The sequence below is a fragment of the Anopheles bellator genome, chromosome 1 (assembly GCF_943735745.2).
Source record: "Anopheles bellator chromosome 1, idAnoBellAS_SP24_06.2, whole genome shotgun sequence".
In the NCBI taxonomy this organism is placed as follows: Eukaryota; Metazoa; Arthropoda; class Insecta; order Diptera; family Culicidae; genus Anopheles; species Anopheles bellator.
In genome coordinates, this window is record NC_071285.1 from 56782163 (window position 1) to 56796846 (window position 14684).

General features: G+C 48.5%; 7 protein-coding genes across 7 annotated transcripts; 2 read left to right on the top strand and 5 right to left on the bottom strand.

Moving 5' to 3' along the window:
• Nucleotides 1–2: 2 nt before the first annotated feature.
• On the top strand, nt 3–723 carry LOC131215946 (uncharacterized; the record flags this gene model as incomplete). Its single annotated transcript, XM_058210341.1, has 2 exons — nt 3–116; nt 196–723. Coding segments are annotated over 2 exons (642 nt in total), but the record flags the coding sequence as incomplete, so codon positions are not given.
• LOC131205515 (H(+)/Cl(-) exchange transporter 7) lies at nt 709–4176 on the bottom strand. The gene is made up of 6 exons (XM_058197638.1): nt 3795–4176; nt 3627–3725; nt 1818–3143; nt 1352–1735; nt 1123–1281; nt 709–1049 (listed from the first exon to the last, which is right to left on the bottom strand). The coding sequence occupies exons 1-6, from the start codon at nt 3885–3887 to the stop codon at nt 834–836; spliced, it is 2277 nt and encodes a 758-aa protein (XP_058053621.1). The 5' UTR covers nt 3888–4176; the 3' UTR covers nt 709–833.
• Nucleotides 4177–4682: 506 nt separating this feature from the next.
• On the bottom strand, nt 4683–6018 carry LOC131215947 (zinc finger protein 57-like). Its single transcript, XM_058210342.1, has one exon. The coding sequence runs from the start codon at nt 6016–6018 to the stop codon at nt 4951–4953; it is 1068 nt and encodes a 355-aa protein (XP_058066325.1). The 3' UTR covers nt 4683–4950.
• Nucleotides 6019–7392: 1374 nt separating this feature from the next.
• LOC131215948 (uncharacterized) lies at nt 7393–8210 on the bottom strand. The gene is made up of 2 exons (XM_058210343.1): nt 8002–8210; nt 7393–7927 (listed from the first exon to the last, which is right to left on the bottom strand). The coding sequence occupies exons 1-2, from the start codon at nt 8208–8210 to the stop codon at nt 7393–7395; spliced, it is 744 nt and encodes a 247-aa protein (XP_058066326.1).
• A 391-nt stretch (nt 8211–8601) lies between these two features.
• On the bottom strand, nt 8602–10603 carry LOC131205518 (ribosomal L1 domain-containing protein CG13096-like). Its single transcript, XM_058197642.1, has 2 exons — nt 9703–10603; nt 8602–9631 (listed from the first exon to the last, which is right to left on the bottom strand). The coding sequence occupies exons 1-2, from the start codon at nt 10536–10538 to the stop codon at nt 8641–8643; spliced, it is 1827 nt and encodes a 608-aa protein (XP_058053625.1). The 5' UTR covers nt 10539–10603; the 3' UTR covers nt 8602–8640.
• A 48-nt stretch (nt 10604–10651) lies between these two features.
• LOC131205529 (small ribosomal subunit protein uS14m) lies at nt 10652–11402 on the top strand. The gene is made up of 2 exons (XM_058197659.1): nt 10652–10941; nt 10994–11402. Exons 1-2 carry the CDS (start codon nt 10876–10878, stop codon nt 11315–11317), a joined length of 390 nt encoding a protein of 129 aa, XP_058053642.1. The 5' UTR covers nt 10652–10875; the 3' UTR covers nt 11318–11402.
• Nucleotides 11403–11504: 102 nt separating this feature from the next.
• Nucleotides 11505–14412, bottom strand: LOC131205512 (probable RNA-binding protein 19). The gene is made up of 5 exons (XM_058197634.1): nt 14345–14412; nt 13281–14279; nt 12680–13217; nt 11969–12620; nt 11505–11891 (listed from the first exon to the last, which is right to left on the bottom strand). The coding sequence occupies exons 1-5, from the start codon at nt 14378–14380 to the stop codon at nt 11522–11524; spliced, it is 2595 nt and encodes an 864-aa protein (XP_058053617.1). The 5' UTR covers nt 14381–14412; the 3' UTR covers nt 11505–11521.
• Between the last annotated feature and the right edge of the window lie 272 nt (nt 14413–14684).

Genomic DNA, 14684 nt, shown 5'->3' on the forward strand with positions numbered 1-14684 from the left:
ACATTGTCGCCATGATTCAGTCCCCCTCAACGAAGATACAGACGACGCAGGATTTGTTGGACTCACGTATAAAAGTCGGTTCCGACGATGCGGTCTACAATCGCTACTATTTTCGTGTGCGTTATAAAATTTACTATAAGTAGATTAGCTTTCCATCAGCTTCCTTCACCTTATCATTCCCGTTCCACATTCCAGCATGCTACTGAACCGGTTTTCAAGGGGATGTACGAGCGTAAGCTGAAGAACAAAGACGGATCCGAGAACTTCCTGTCACCGGTCCACGGTATATCGATGGTGCGCGAAGGATTGTATGCGTTCCACGGTGAGCAAAGTACCAGCTACCTCCTTATCAGCGACTTGTTCCAGGAAGGTGAAAAGTGTGACATACAAGAGGTGCCATCTTACAAATTGATCGAACCATACAGTGCGGTACAGAAGAACACGACCTTCCGCGAATCGGTGCGCATCGCTTTGTTCAAGCTGCGCGAATTTGGCATTCAGGGACGGGAGTACTCACTACTCTACACGAAGAAGCCACGCTGTGCCGGTGGCACCAGTTTCGTACCGGTGTCGATCGTGGATATCTGGCCTGCGCTTGCATCACTCGGTTGGGGCTACCTCCTTGCCATCGTGTCATTGGGAGCCGAAAAGCTGTGGTCTCGAGCGGGCTTCGGGGTCCGTTTGCCTATTACGTCTTATTGGTTCAGTATAAAAAATGGGTAACGACCCAGGTGTGGCCTTTATTTAAACCACTTACAGCTAGATAAAGGAAAGTTACAGTAACTTAAAAACAAAATCTGAGAGAATAAAATCAAACGGTTGCCTTTGCCGGGTTAGTGAGCGAAGAGGAAATCCTTCCGCGTGATGATACCACGAACACGGTTTTCCGGTGACACCACGATCAGGTGGCGCAGGCCGAGGGCACGGAATAGCTGAAACAGCCGTGGCGCGGATGTGCCCTCCTCGACACTGTACGGCGAACGGTTCATGAACATGCTCATATTGACGGAGAAATCGCCACTACATTTGTCCTCACTGACGTGTAGATCCTGAAGTTCGCAAGAAAGCAAAAAAATCCATCAGGAAAGTGAATCGGTTTGCTTTCCCAAACAGGAAACGTACGTCAACTGCCGGATAGCGTGGATATTCGTCCCGGAATGCCTCTATAGTGACGGTCGATTCCCAGAAGTGGCTCGTTTCTTGGTAGTAGCTCCGTTTGAGTATCACAACAAGCTGCGAGCGCAAGATCAGCCCAATCAGCCTACCATTCTCGCGGGATCCCTGTAACGATGGAAGGAACTCGGTCAGTATAAACCTTATTTCCATTCAATCACCCGAAGCCCACACTCACATCGTCACCATCCTCGATGACGGGAAAGCCATTGTGTGTGGTGTTTTTCAGTATAGCCAACAGATACTGAACCTTCTCCTCCAGCCGCACACACACGACGGGCGTTGCCATGAGGCCGCGGGCAGATTGCCGCTGAGATTCGGGCTCCAAGTGCCACGGAAGCATCGGCACGCGGGACGTGCGAATCTGTGTATCGTAGATGCCTTCGTTGAAGTAATCCCCCGACCACTTGGCCGCCATCAGCGTCAATATGATCGGCAAGATAAAGGCAATGTTGCCGGTCGTTTCCAGCAAGATAACGCTCAGGCTGAGTGTCATGCGCACGACGCCACCGAGCTGTGCAGCGGCACCGATCAGAGCATACTTACCGGGGGTTACGAAAGCCTGTCGAAGCGAGCAGAATGCATGGACTTAGAAACGAGAAATGACGCACAAGCGCCCGTCCAGGCGATGACTAAGAACTTACGCTCGATGTCGGGAAACTCAGCACCATCAGCGTTCCGGTCAGCCGACCCCAAGCCGCTCCGATCAGGAGCGTTGGGATAAAGATGCCAAGCGAAACGCTCAACCCATACGTTACGCAGGACAATGGGTAGTATATAGCGACGAAGACGGCCAGCGTGAGTATCTTGTGTGAACCGGGCGGATCGTGGAAGAGGGCCTTCACTGTCGCTTCCGGCGTCTGGAACCACAGTGCAGCGGCCGCATTGTACTCATTGTCCTGGCAAAACAGCTGCACCGGATGTTCGGTCGGATCGTTGCCCAGGGGTCGGCAATCGTTGATGGTGTACGCCATCAGGCAGGCAAACGTTGCACCAATCACGGCCACGAAAGCCGCTTCCAGTACCTTCGCCCACCGTGGTCGGATAGCGTGCGCTCGGAACATATTCAGACGACTGTTTACGGCGTTCCAAAGTGCGCCACTACATCCACCGATCACACCCATCAGCATGAAGATCGGTAGCTCGAAGTAGTTGAACGGAAGCGGGGCGAATTCACCCAAATTGAACAAACCCCGGTACCGGAAGCTGCTCAGGCCGTGGTACGCCGACAGGATAAGGTTGAGCGTAAACGAGCTGATGATCGACGCAAAGAACGTGCGCCAAATGAGACTCTGGTTCCAGAAGCTGGCCGCTTCTTCCAGTGAAAACAGCGTTCCACCGATTGGGGCACCGAAGGCCGCCGCAACACCGGCTGCCGCTCCCCCCACGACAAAGTCCCGTTTTTCGTGATCGTCCCGGAAGTGTCGCAGCACTTTAAAATCGCGTCGAAACGTGGTACTCTTTCCTTGGGAGATACCGGCCGCAATCACGGCGCCACTGTGTATCATCGGTCCCTCCTTACCACCGGCCAGGCCACCAACGACGGATGTCACTACACCGACCGCCTTAACGGCAAGCGTCTTGATGCGCACGATACGCGGCACTTTCACACCGTTCAGGTAGCATTTCACCTGCGGGATACCACTACCGGCGGCCACTGGCTCTACGTACGCCACGAGTGCAGCACCGATCGCGACTGGCACGACATTCATCAGGGCCCAGTACAGGTACGGTATACTGAGATCCCCGTGGATCACATTCACGTCGACCTGGCGCTTGAGAAACCCGTACTTCAGTCGGGATAACTCCTCGATCACAATGTTTATGCAGCATGCGACCAGCGCCGTACAGACGCCAATCTGCAGCGATATGACCCAGCGTGAAAAGTCCTTCCGCACGGTGAACTTTGGTTCGATCTTGATCTGATCGCGCTTCCATAGTTCGTTTTCACATACATCATAATCCAGGCTCTGAAAGCGAAAGCAATTGAGAAAGTTAAACAATGCGTAGTTATCGTACGACTGTTCCCATAGCAACCTCCGTCTCATCTTTAATACGCCGAACAAAAGATGATTCCCGACTCATGACTGACCAACGGTTACTGATCGACAGCGCAGTTGCTTGCGCCGCCATTGGAAACTGCATCCAGTGTGCGGTGCTCTAATTCCCCTAACTATATTATTACTCATGCGGCGCCCTACTGTTATCAGTGCGACGCCCGTACGTCACAGTCAGTATGTAAGATTTACTTAAATCGACATGAATGGCTCATCATCCTTTTTTCTTGAGCACAGAAAATGGTGTCCATTGCACGCGACAGCAGACACTGTCGACGTAAAGCTACAATGTGACTGACGAAAGCATGGACAGTAGAACCGCTTGTAGAAGCAGCCTTTGGGGCAACGCCAGCATTCTCCCATACAAAAGGTAATACAAAGTTGTTGGATACATACCTCGTACTGCGAAGCTTCCTTTGGCTGCCGGTTTGTGTGGAACGTAGGAACATTTTCTTCATCGCTGTCATTGTTTAGAATGTTTGATTCAGCAGGCTCCTGAAATGCAACCAAACTGCATTGATTACGAACTGTTTGCATAACTCCGCGGGATGCATCATCGCTTACCTTAGGTTGAGAATTGTGGGGATGAGGCACGTCTTCGAGGATCGCCTCGTCACTGTCGTAGTCTAGATCAATTAACGTACGTTTCTTAGACATTTCAGTGCACTACGCAATGGTTCAACTTTTAAAATGTATCAGATAAGGAAACAAAACAGAAACGCTGGTTTCTTGATAAAAAAAGGCACAGAAAGCATGGTATGTGAAACACTGCACAAACCATGCGGTGACTAATCGGTTCGGTCGGAAACGGAAACAAAGTAGGCTTCACTTTCTGGCGCCTTGGCACAATCCTTATAAACGCGGTTCGCCGTTGCACTTTGCAGCAAAGCAACAAACACCCATTTTTACTAAAAAGACCGCTAGTTTTGAGCAAGATTGTTAAGAAAGATTAAAACTGTGATAACTGGCCCTGCAACAACTGATTTTTGTTTGCGTTTCACGCTGTCACTTTCTGCCGAGCTACACGATGCGCGAATAAACGTTTTGGCATTTCAGATAAATGCCAAACTGTTTGCGCTTCTGTCACAACGTTTATGTTTTGACCAAGGCGTAAAATTGGCCGTTATTCCAATTGTATTTTATTCATCCTGTTCCATGTATCACAACTTTCGTGTTCCTTTCTAGCGAATTTTCTTTTATTATCAGGGGTTTCAAATAACATAAATCAAATAAAATTAAATTAAGGTAACAACCCTGTGAATTATTGCGAATTTTAGAATTATGTCGCTTGTTCTTGCCCTTGTTGCGAATCGGTTCATCGGATTATGCAGAAAGGCTTTCGCATGAAACGCATTGTCACAAACTTCATATGGGAATGTCCTTGTTTGGAATGTTTGTCCTTGTTGTGCCGCATGGAATGTTTTGCTACAGACTTTACATGTCTTCGCCGGCATGAGCGCGGATGTGAACCTTCAGCTTGGATGGGTCTGGATACGTGTCGGAGCAATGAGGTCGCTGGTGTTTTTGCTTGTTTCTAGGCACATTACGAGTAACTTTTCGGCACTGCATTGTAGACACTGAGAACTCTGCAGTTGCGATATCCTTTTGGGAACTTCGTCGCTTATTTGACATCAACAGCCGCTGCTCGCCGACTACGAAGACAGGTTGATTACCAGTGTGTCCAGATATTTCTTCACCATTAAGATCCATTTGATTCAATTTAGGACTTTCGGCGGAATAATTGATACCCAATTTTTTTTTTATCTGAAATTGATGCTGTGTCTTCAGGACTCGTGACGGTCTTCCCTTCCACAGAAGCTTCTTCTTGAATCAAATCTGCTTCCGATGACTGAGAATGCTGATGGTCGTCCATTGGTTCACATTTCAAACGTGTTTCCAGGGATTCTTCCTCTGCCTCAAACAAGTCGTCATGATGATTATAATCGTATGCACTACTTCTCTGTTGTGAATTAGAAACCGTTTGTCTCTTTTGACGATCCTGTCCCGCATCTTCTGCGGTAATCTCAGCTTTGATCCACAGCGATTCAACGCCATCGGTTTGCTGCATGTCACATTGATTTTGGTCCTTGTTGTGAATTTGCATGTGGTGTCGCAGGAGGCGTGCCGCATGGAACCGTTTGCTGCAGACTTTACACATGAATGGCTTTTCGCCGGTATGAGTGCGAATGTGATTCTTAAGGTGGAATTGCTGCGCGAATTTGCTAGGACAATGAGGACACTTATGTTGGTCCTTGTTATGAATTTTTGTATGTTCGCGCATGTAGCGTGCCGAATGGAACGTTTTGCCGCAGACTTTACAAAGGAATGGCTTTTCGCCGGTATGAGTGCGAATGTGATCCTTAAGACGGTATAGCAGTGCGAATTTGTCAGGGCAATGAGGACACTTATGTTGGTCCTTGTTGTGAACTTTCATATGGAGGTGCAGGTAACGTTCCACATGGAACGCTTTGCTACAGACTTGACAAAGGAATGGCTTTTCGCCGGTATGAGTCCGAAGGTGATTCTTAAGTTGGAATTGCTGTGCAAATTTGCCAGGGCAATGAGGACATTGATTTTGGTCCTTGTTGTGAGTTTGCATGTGGTGTCGCAGGTGGTTTGCCACATGGAATGTTTTGCTACAGACTTTACATATGAATGGCTTTTCGCCGGTATGAGCGCGGATGTGAGCCTTCAGCTTGGATGGGTATGGATACGTGGCGGAGCAATGAGGGCACTCGTGTGTTTGGTTGTATCTAGGCACATTACGAGTAACTTTTCGGCGCTGCATTGTAGACACTGAGAACTTTTGGGAACTTCGTTGCTTATTTGACATCAACAGCCGCTGCTCGCCGACTACGAAGACAGGTTGATTGGCAGTGTGTCCAGATATTTCTTCACCATTAGGATTCATTTGATTCAATTTAGAACCTTCGGTGGAATAATTGATACCCAAATTTTTTTGATCTGAAATTGATGCTGGGTCGTCAGGACTCGTGACGGTCTTCCCTTCCACAGAAGCTTCTTCTTGAATCAAATCTGCTTCCGATGACTGAGGATGCTGGTGGTCGTCCATTGGTTCACATTTCAAACGTGTTTCCAGGGATTCTTCCTCTGCCTCAAACAAGTCGTCATGATGATTATAATCGTATATACTACTTAGCTGTTGTGCACTAGAAACCGTCTGACTCAATTGATAATCCTCTTCGGAATCTTCTACGGCAACCTCTGTTTTGACCACCGATCCAACGCCATCGATTTGCTGTATGTTGCCGGCAGACTGCTCTACGGTTGATTCCGTACCGGTCAAATGGGTGGTGTCCACTTGTTTCTTAAGCCGTTCGATTTTTGCATTAGTTAGAATCCATATCGAGCACAACTTATCCAAAAAATCAAACCGCGATTTGCAGGCCAGACACAAATACGAGGAAAATTCTGGCAATAGTTTCATCTGCAAAAATACGAGGAGCATGTTATAACCGTAACGTTACGAAAGCATGAGAAAAATCCATTTTAGCATATTACCTGAACATTTGTACAGGAAAACATTTGTTGTAAAAGATATTCGCCCCGTTCGTCGGAAGTGACCGGCTCCAAAGCGCCATCAGTTGACAGGCACTTTCGACATATAGCCGTGGTTCTAGAAAGAAATGCGTTATTACATATATATACTCTTGTTTGCCGTCAACTTACTCAGCTGATAATAGAGCTTTCGATGGTTTGGAAGTTGCCATTTCGACTCCAACAGTTTATTACAGAAGAATGTAAAATTGTTCGTGTTCTGATTGTTTACTAAACAAGGTTTTTGGCAATTGTCAATCGTTTAAGTTTGACAGCAAAATTACGATGCTCACAGCTCACGGATGCTGTGAGTTACTGAAGGCTGTCAATTTCGATAATGGAAAAAGGAGAAAGCGTTACGAGCAGAGAAGGAATTAATTACATTAAGAGGCAAAAGTTAGCTACTGACCAACGCGCATATAAACGCAAAATCCAATCCAACCTTATTACATTATTTATTTAAACATAAACTGTCGCAGTTCATATCAGGAAATAATGGAGCTCCTCGAATCTTTGATTTGTAAGTCAATCGAATAGATATCATCAGATAAATCTTTCACAATAATGTCACATTTAAAGCTCAAAGCTCAACCATCGGTCTAGTTTACCATCGTTTATTTCGCTTCAAAAGCAATTTGAGCGCCGTCTTAATCTCGTCTTCGTTCATACTTTCAAAATCCTCTGCCCGAAAGGGAAAGAACCGATTATCGTTACCGTTGTTAGTGGTACCACTCATTTCCCCGGCTCCCCCGCTCCCTGCCCCCGTTTGGTTCCCATCCTCGTCCTCATCATCATCCTCGTTCCGTCGCTTCAGCTGATTGAGATACTTCCACAAGAACGCGCCGAGCACGGCCGTATTGGCGATGGCAACCGACTTTAATCCCATTAAAATTTTCAATGGAACGATGAAAGCTTGCAGCAACAGAACCGGAAGCGTGACGATCGCCAGACCCGCGATGAGATACTTTAGAACGTGAATAATCGACGTACCGATGCCGGACCAGCTGTGATCCGAGATGCTGATGGATTGGACAGCCGGCGACAGATCGGGTTTGCACTGTTTGCCCGCACTACCAGCGACTCCATTACCCGTTCCCGATAGCGAGGGATGGACAATTTCACCATACCCTGGAAACAACCTGCCACAAGTATGAACAACGTGTTTGAAATTAGTTCAATATTTAAGGTACAGCTGGGGCGGATATTGACATACTCGTCACCTTTCGGATCGTCGTAGGTATAGTATCGCACGTTGCGCTTATTGCGTCCCTCATCTTCCGGCGATTCTATACTATTGCCACGGATGGCTGCGAACACGGAGGAGAGCACCAGATCCTTGTCCATCACCACGGGCGGTGAGTGCGGCACACAGGAAGTGGCGAAGTTCGCAATCACAAACAGAACGACGCACCTCCGGCTCATTGCTGAGTGAAACTTTGGTCGAGAATAAACCTGAGAACGTTTGTTCCTGCTTTTATAAGTTTTTGTTCGGGCCGCTAGTTCACCTGCCACTCGCCAGCTAACCGTGCTAAGCGGATTAACTCTTCAGATTGGTGGAGAGAATCGCCAGAATCATCAAAGCACTGTTGTTTCCCATTCGATGTCCGCGGGTTTTCAATTGTTTCTTCCCCGTTGAAAAATTTCCCGTACAACGGAACTGAAATTTCCCTTTCTACGGTAGAACTATGCCAAAGTGGATTAATAGAGATCATAGATGTTTTCATGAACGGTCAAGAGAGCTTTTCTGCCTGCCTGCCTGTTTCGAATGTTCCATTTAATTAATATAGTTGCAAGAATCTCTGTATCGGTTGAAAAGGCTTTTTTTTCTTTATTGAAATATAGTACTTTATATTTATTCCATTTCATCATCCGTCTCGTTATGTTCCTGGATCAAATCATCATCCAACAACTCCTCACCGTCGCTCTCGTCATCATCCATCGTTTCATCTTCTACCGCCTCATCATCCAGCATATTATCGTCATCAGTGTCCTGGTCGCTTTCCTCATGGGAGTCTTCCTCTGATTTCCTCTTGCCAGGTTTACTTTCTTGCTGCTTTTTATCCTTTTTCTGTTCGCTAGTCTCAACCATTTCAGGCTTGGCATCTTCAACGACACCAGCATCCAAATTTGCTTTCTTCGCCTTGCGCACTGCACCATCGACAATAATCAGCCGTCCGCCGGTGAGTTTCATCAGTTTTTCATTTTGCTGGTCAACAAACTTTTGACGGGGTCCGACCATTTTCGGCACAGGCACCAGATTCGGATTGATCACGCTCATGTACAGCAACAACGATTGTTTGTTGTCCGTCGTTGTCGTCAGGTAGATTGAACCTACGTTCAGCCAACCTCCCGGGTAGTCTGTCTTCATTGACTCGAGCAACGCCATTCCGTTATCAATCGCCTGTTGGTGCGTCATCTTCCCGGAGGCAAATTTGATCTCCATCGTTCTGCCCGTGTTCGACCGGCCGTACGTCACCTTCCGGAGCGCTTTTTCGATGTTTTCCGCAATCTTGTCGTCGTTGGTGAGAACCACGGAGGTGGGATTTTTCTTGCGCCGAATAAAGTGTGCTCCCAACTTAGAAAACACGTGGCCAGCGATGCGGGCATCGACGAGGAACCGATCGAAGCGGTGGACCAGTTTCAACCGTAACTCAAACTCGCGATAATCTTGCTTCAGCTGCTGAAACGGTATGATCTGGGCAACACGCGTGACCCCTGCCTCGGCTAGCTTATCCTGCCAGTGGTAGAGTGTGTTCTCGTAATCGTACTTCCGGCCACGCTCCAAATCCTTCACAATCAAGCACACCTCATCCTCCTTGGACAGGATCGGGTGTGGTAGCAGCCTAAGACAAAAGAGAAATGGTGCTTTAGCTTACATTGATTTATTGGCTTTCCACACCAACCCAATACTTACATCCGACAGTTCCGGGACGGATATTCGGGAATCTTTACACACGCAATTTGCAGAGCGAAGCGGACATCGTCACCAAACAGTTTAACCTTTTCATCTTTTGCTGCACGCTTTTTTAGTTCCTTCAGAACCTGTCCAAAGGAGGAACGCGATACAAGCTCCTTCGGCACGAGAGCCAACGTTTCGGGAGTCGCTTCTGTGGGCACTTCGCCCTGTCCTACGGAGCGCTGTGGTAGCCGCGGGATGAGGGGCTTGTTTCCTTTCTTTTTCTTTTCATTCTTCTGTGGATCAGCGTTTGTGCCCTTCTTCGGGGGCTTACTTAGCGGAGGTAGCACCTCTTGTTTAGATGCTGCTTTCTTGGCTTTCTTGGCTTCCTTGGCTTTCTTGCCTTTCTTAAGCTTCTTGGTTGGGGTTACCACTGGTTTCGCAGTGTCATTTGATTTTTTGGCCAACGGTTCACCTTTTGCCTGCTTCTTTGCCTTACCGGTATCGGCGGCCGGTAACGGTTTTGCGATTTCGAGGGACTTTTTTGTCGGTTTTGCCACCGAATCTTCGTCCTTGCGCGCTTTATTTTTGGGCTTCGTAACAACAGCGGGTTTCGTGGTTTCTGGACTCTTTTTCGACGGGTTCGCTTTACGCTTCACAGACAGGACCTTCTTCTCGGCAAACGTAAGCGGAGCGGCCACAGCAGCTTCTGCCTTTACGACCGACTTCACTGTCGACTTGTTCAGCTCCTTCTTTTTCGATTGCTTCGCTTTCACTATGCCCGTTTTGTCTTTTTTTATGTTCGCCACTGCTTTTGAGGCTGATTTTGGAGTTTTATTCGCCTTTACCTTCATTTTTGCAGCACCAGTTAATAAAAGACGCAGAAACACTTCGGCAAATGCACGTGTTTTCGGTGTGTTTGTTTCGCCGGCTGACGTTTGTTTGACAGTCCGCGACAGCCAAGGTTTGACAGTCGGCATACCACGGAAGAGCAAATGCGAAAACAAAATGTGGAATTATTTTTGATTTAATAATTGTTTTAGGGATCATAAAATAAAAGAAGCATTTCAATTACGCGTTTCTTGTTCCTAACGTGCCATTATCCTTCTTCAAGCGCGGTGGCAATTTTCGACCGTTACGTAAGTGAGTCTTCTACTGTTGCTGCCTAAAGCACCGTGTTTCGGTCTCGCAATGTCCGTATCGGCACTGTTAACACGATTTATCGTTGGAGGTCAAACGTTGACCGCTCCCGGTGTGGTAAGCTAACTCCTGCGCTCTGGCAAGCAGCAACTGATAACCTCCTATCCAGTTCCAGCAGGTGCGCCATAAATGGGCCGACTGGCGGATGATTAAAGACCACAAGCGACGACAGTGCGTGGTAAAACATGCGGACGCCCGGCTACGGGTGAACTCTTTGCGAAAGAACACGATCCTTCCGGTGGAGCTGCGCGATATCGCCAGCAGCGAGATTCACGCATTTCCACGCGATTCGAGCCTGGTGCGAGTACGGGAGCGGTGCGCCGTGACGTCCCGTTCTAGGGGCATCGTTCACCGATGGCGGGTCAGTCGTATCGTTTGGCGCCATCAAGCCGATTACAACAAACTATCCGGTGTGCAGCGGGCCATGTGGTAGCTGGAACTGGTCAGTGGTCAGTCCGCCTTCCTGTATTTAGCAATTAGTTCCCAGTGAAGCAAAGCGCTAATAAAGTGCTACGGAAAACAGCATTCTGTCGTCCATCATTCTGGTTTAAAAAATAAGAAAGCCAATCACGGTTGTTGATAGAACGGCACTTTCACTTTAATAACATTCCATGCTCGGCACGAACCAGCTCGTTCTCTAAAAGGCCCCATCACCCTCTTCTTCCATGGCGTCTTCTTCATCGCCACCATCCGGTTCCTGGTCGGCCGCAGAGCTGACGAACTCTGCCGAATCCAGCACTCCCTTGCGTTTGCTGCCATTGGCCCCACCCTGCTGCTTAAAGTGAGCCGCTGTACGCTTCCGTAGCTCGTCCACACCATCATCTGCTGCTGCCCATTCCAATACCAACCGTCGGCCATACAAGTGAGTACTTCGGCCAAGGGTCTCGAACGCTCGCTTCGCATCCGCGTCTCGTACGAATTCGACAAATCCAAACCCACGGTGCTGTTCCTCCGCATTTGCCACCATCTTCCGTGGCAATCGAAGCACTTTAATATCACCGAAAGGCCTGCAAAAACAAAACCGAAAAATATGCAAAATGACCAGTGAAGGAAGATCACGAAACTGTGGTTGAAGGCGCCATACTTGAATAGATCCCGAACTTCCTTTGCGTTCGCCTGGAACGGTATGTTGCGCACGAGAATTTTGCTACCAGTCTGCTTCTGTGCATTCCCTTTCCGTCGGCCACTGCCATCGTCACCGGGCTTATGAAGAGTACGATCACTACGCGCCAATTCGACTGGCCGCCCGTCAATGTGGGCAAATTGAAGATTTTTCAGAACATGATCGGCCGATTTGCGGTGCTTGAACTGTATGAACCCGTAGCCACGACTCTCATTCGGTCCTCCACCACCGGACAGATCCATCTTACGCACGACCTGCACCGAATGAATTGGACCAACGCTGCGAAACCGTTCGCGTATCGCCGATTCGTTTGTAGCGAAGCTCAAATTTTTTATGAACAATGTCGTGCCATCTTCCGGCTCGGTATCGTCCTCCGGAGCTTCAATCGGCTGTTCTTTGACCGCCTCTTCTTTAACCGGTTGTGAGGTAGCATCTGATTTGCTTGTTGTGGTTGTTCCTTCACCGGCTTCCGATGGTTCGCCGGAAGGTTTATCTGATTTGAAAGTGTTCTCAGGAGCCCACTCGAGGTACAGGGGCAACGATTCAAAGACGGTGTATGCGAGCTTCTTGAATGCCTTACGCGCTTCACTCGGATCAAGGAATTCAATAATCGCTGCAATGGAAACACATTACCAACGTTGATTCTATGATTGCACAAACAGTCTCACTTACCGGTCACACCACTCGGTGGCAACACCACACGCCCAAGAACGCCGAACTTCCCGAACAGTTCCCGCAATGCTTTCGATGTGCAGCTTGGGGCTAAATTTTTCGCCAAAATCAAGGTACTCGAGCGCTTCGAAGTGGTCTCACCAAACGCGTCCAGCTGAATGCCATTTTCCTGCAGAAAGCGTTGCATCTCCAGCACAACTTCAGTTTCACCCAACGCCAGACGAACAGCCGCACTGGTGCCACCATCCGGGCCCATGAAGACAGTTTCCTTCGTCGTACCGTACTTCTTTGCGACCGCTTCGGCAACGGCATTTTCACCCATAAACAGCGTGTTCCAGTTGTGGCTCGATTGGGCCGTCTTTTTCAGGCTATGTTCCTTTTTTTTCTTAAAGTTGGATTCCGACTCATCGACCTGCTCATTGGTGTCTACGTTTGCCGGCAGAATGTGAAACATGCGGCCCTGAAGAAACGTTCCATTAAGCTCACTGAAAGCTTTAACTGCGTGCTCAGGCATCATGAACGTAACCGTACCGAATCCCTGGCAGATTGAGAAATTGAACAGCTTGAAACTAGTAGAATCTTCGGGATTTGTTCCACTCACCTTTAGCTTGCGTGTCATGGCATCGATCGGGACGTCCACCTCCACTACGGGGCCATAGTTTTCAAACAACTCCCGTATATCCGCTTCACGCACCGAATATGATAGGTTTCGGAAAAAGAGCTTGCCAGATTCGCAAATAGATTCGCTCGGCACATTCGCACGCTGTCGTTCCCATTTGGCTTGCTTGGCTCGCTTTGCGCTGTCCTTCTCCTCCCGATCGCCACGATCGTTTTGTTCGGTGAAATTTACGATCCTCACCTGCTTGCCACCGAGAAAACTTTTGTCCATCAGCAACGCCTTATCGAGCTCGCTTTCCGTCTTGAAGCCAACGTATGCGAATCCCTTCGCCTTCGGTGGAATCCGTACCGAGTAGGGTCGGGCGGTCTTGAAGAAGCGCAACAATTCCTGCCGCTTGGTGCTGGCCGGTATGTTCCGCAGTTTGGCAACAAACAGTGGAATTGCTGGTTTCTTCGGTGCCGGTTGTGTCCCCTTGTCACCTTTGGTCGTCTTTTCCAACGGCTGCTCGCCATCAGATGGCGCCTTTTTCGAGTCAGGTTCCGTGTCTGGCTGTTGGAACTGGTTGTCCCAAACGGACTTTCCGGCACGCTTGTGTGCGTCCAGGAACTCCTGAAACATCGGATCCGCCTGATGACGATCGAGAACATCTTTCGCGGTGGTCGGTTTCGGTTTTTCCTCTTTCCTTGCCGATTGGCTTTCGTCGCTTGGTGGGGCTGCTTCGGCGGCCACCGGTTTCTGCGAGTGCTTGCTCCAAACCTTCAGGGTTTTCGTTTCGCTCAACGCAACACATGGCGCGACACTGATCTTTGAGGTGCGTATGAAGGTGTTGTTGAAATGCTTGATTGCCTTGGTGGCCTGCTCTTCCGTCTCGAAGCCAATGAAACCGAAGTTTCGGAATTTACCCTCCGGTGTGTACTTCAGCTGTACATCCGTGATGATACCGCACGTGCTGAAGTGATTCTGCAACTTCGCTTCATCGAACTGCGGAAAAGGTTAAGTCGCGTCAACCGGGATTAGCTCAGATTCCGATCGTCCGCAGTACTTACGCCGTTCGGGATGTTTTTTACTATTATTCGCGACATTATGGTTTAACCACCACGTGCATTTCTACTCTCTTTTTTGTGTTGGCAACACACGGAATTTTAAGCACATGCAATGTGTTTGTTTTGAATTGTGACGTTTCTTTGACAGCCAGGGTTGTGCTGAGGACGAAGTCGGAAAACCAGAGAGAGCGTAGCGAAATGAGAGAGAATAGAGAAATACAGAGAGAAAAGAGACCGGGAAGGCAAAAACCAGGGACCGGGAACGCAGAGGTTTCCACATCTTCAGTTGGTCAGAAAGTTCAGAGTCTAAAAAATCAAAATTCGAGCAAGCAGAAAACTCGTA

Excerpts from the sequence above, each read along its gene's own strand:
- LOC131205515 (XM_058197638.1), bottom strand. The coding sequence starts at position 3,887 with ATGTCTAAGAAACGTACGTTAATTGATCTAGACTACGACAGTGACGAG. Across the intron at positions 3,144-3,626 it reads AGGAAGCTTCGCAGTACGAG|AGCCTGGATTATGATGTATG; the intron begins GTATGTATCCAA and ends TTTCGCTTTCAG. Across the intron at positions 1,736-1,817 it reads TGAGTTTCCCGACATCGAGC|GCTTTCGTAACCCCCGGTAA; the intron begins GTAAGTTCTTAG and ends TCGCTTCGACAG.
- LOC131215947 (XM_058210342.1), bottom strand. The coding sequence starts at position 6,018 with ATGCAGCGCCGAAAAGTTACTCGTAATGTGCCTAGATACAACCAAACA.
- LOC131215948 (XM_058210343.1), bottom strand. The coding sequence starts at position 8,210 with ATGAGCCGGAGGTGCGTCGTTCTGTTTGTGATTGCGAACTTCGCCACT. Across the intron at positions 7,928-8,001 it reads GACGATCCGAAAGGTGACGA|GTTGTTTCCAGGGTATGGTG; the intron begins GTATGTCAATAT and ends TACTTGTGGCAG.
- LOC131205518 (XM_058197642.1), bottom strand. The coding sequence starts at position 10,538 with ATGAAGGTAAAGGCGAATAAAACTCCAAAATCAGCCTCAAAAGCAGTG. Across the intron at positions 9,632-9,702 it reads CCGTCCCGGAACTGTCGGAT|GCTGCTACCACACCCGATCC; the intron begins GTAAGTATTGGG and ends CTTTTGTCTTAG.
- LOC131205529 (XM_058197659.1), top strand. The coding sequence starts at position 10,876 with ATGTCCGTATCGGCACTGTTAACACGATTTATCGTTGGAGGTCAAACG. Across the intron at positions 10,942-10,993 it reads CGTTGACCGCTCCCGGTGTG|TTCCAGCAGGTGCGCCATAA; the intron begins GTAAGCTAACTC and ends CCTCCTATCCAG.
- LOC131205512 (XM_058197634.1), bottom strand. The coding sequence starts at position 14,380 with ATGTCGCGAATAATAGTAAAAAACATCCCGAACGGC. Across the intron at positions 13,218-13,280 it reads CCATGACACGCAAGCTAAAG|GGATTCGGTACGGTTACGTT; the intron begins GTGAGTGGAACA and ends TCAATCTGCCAG. Across the intron at positions 12,621-12,679 it reads GCCACCGAGTGGTGTGACCG|CGATTATTGAATTCCTTGAT; the intron begins GTAAGTGAGACT and ends TTTCCATTGCAG.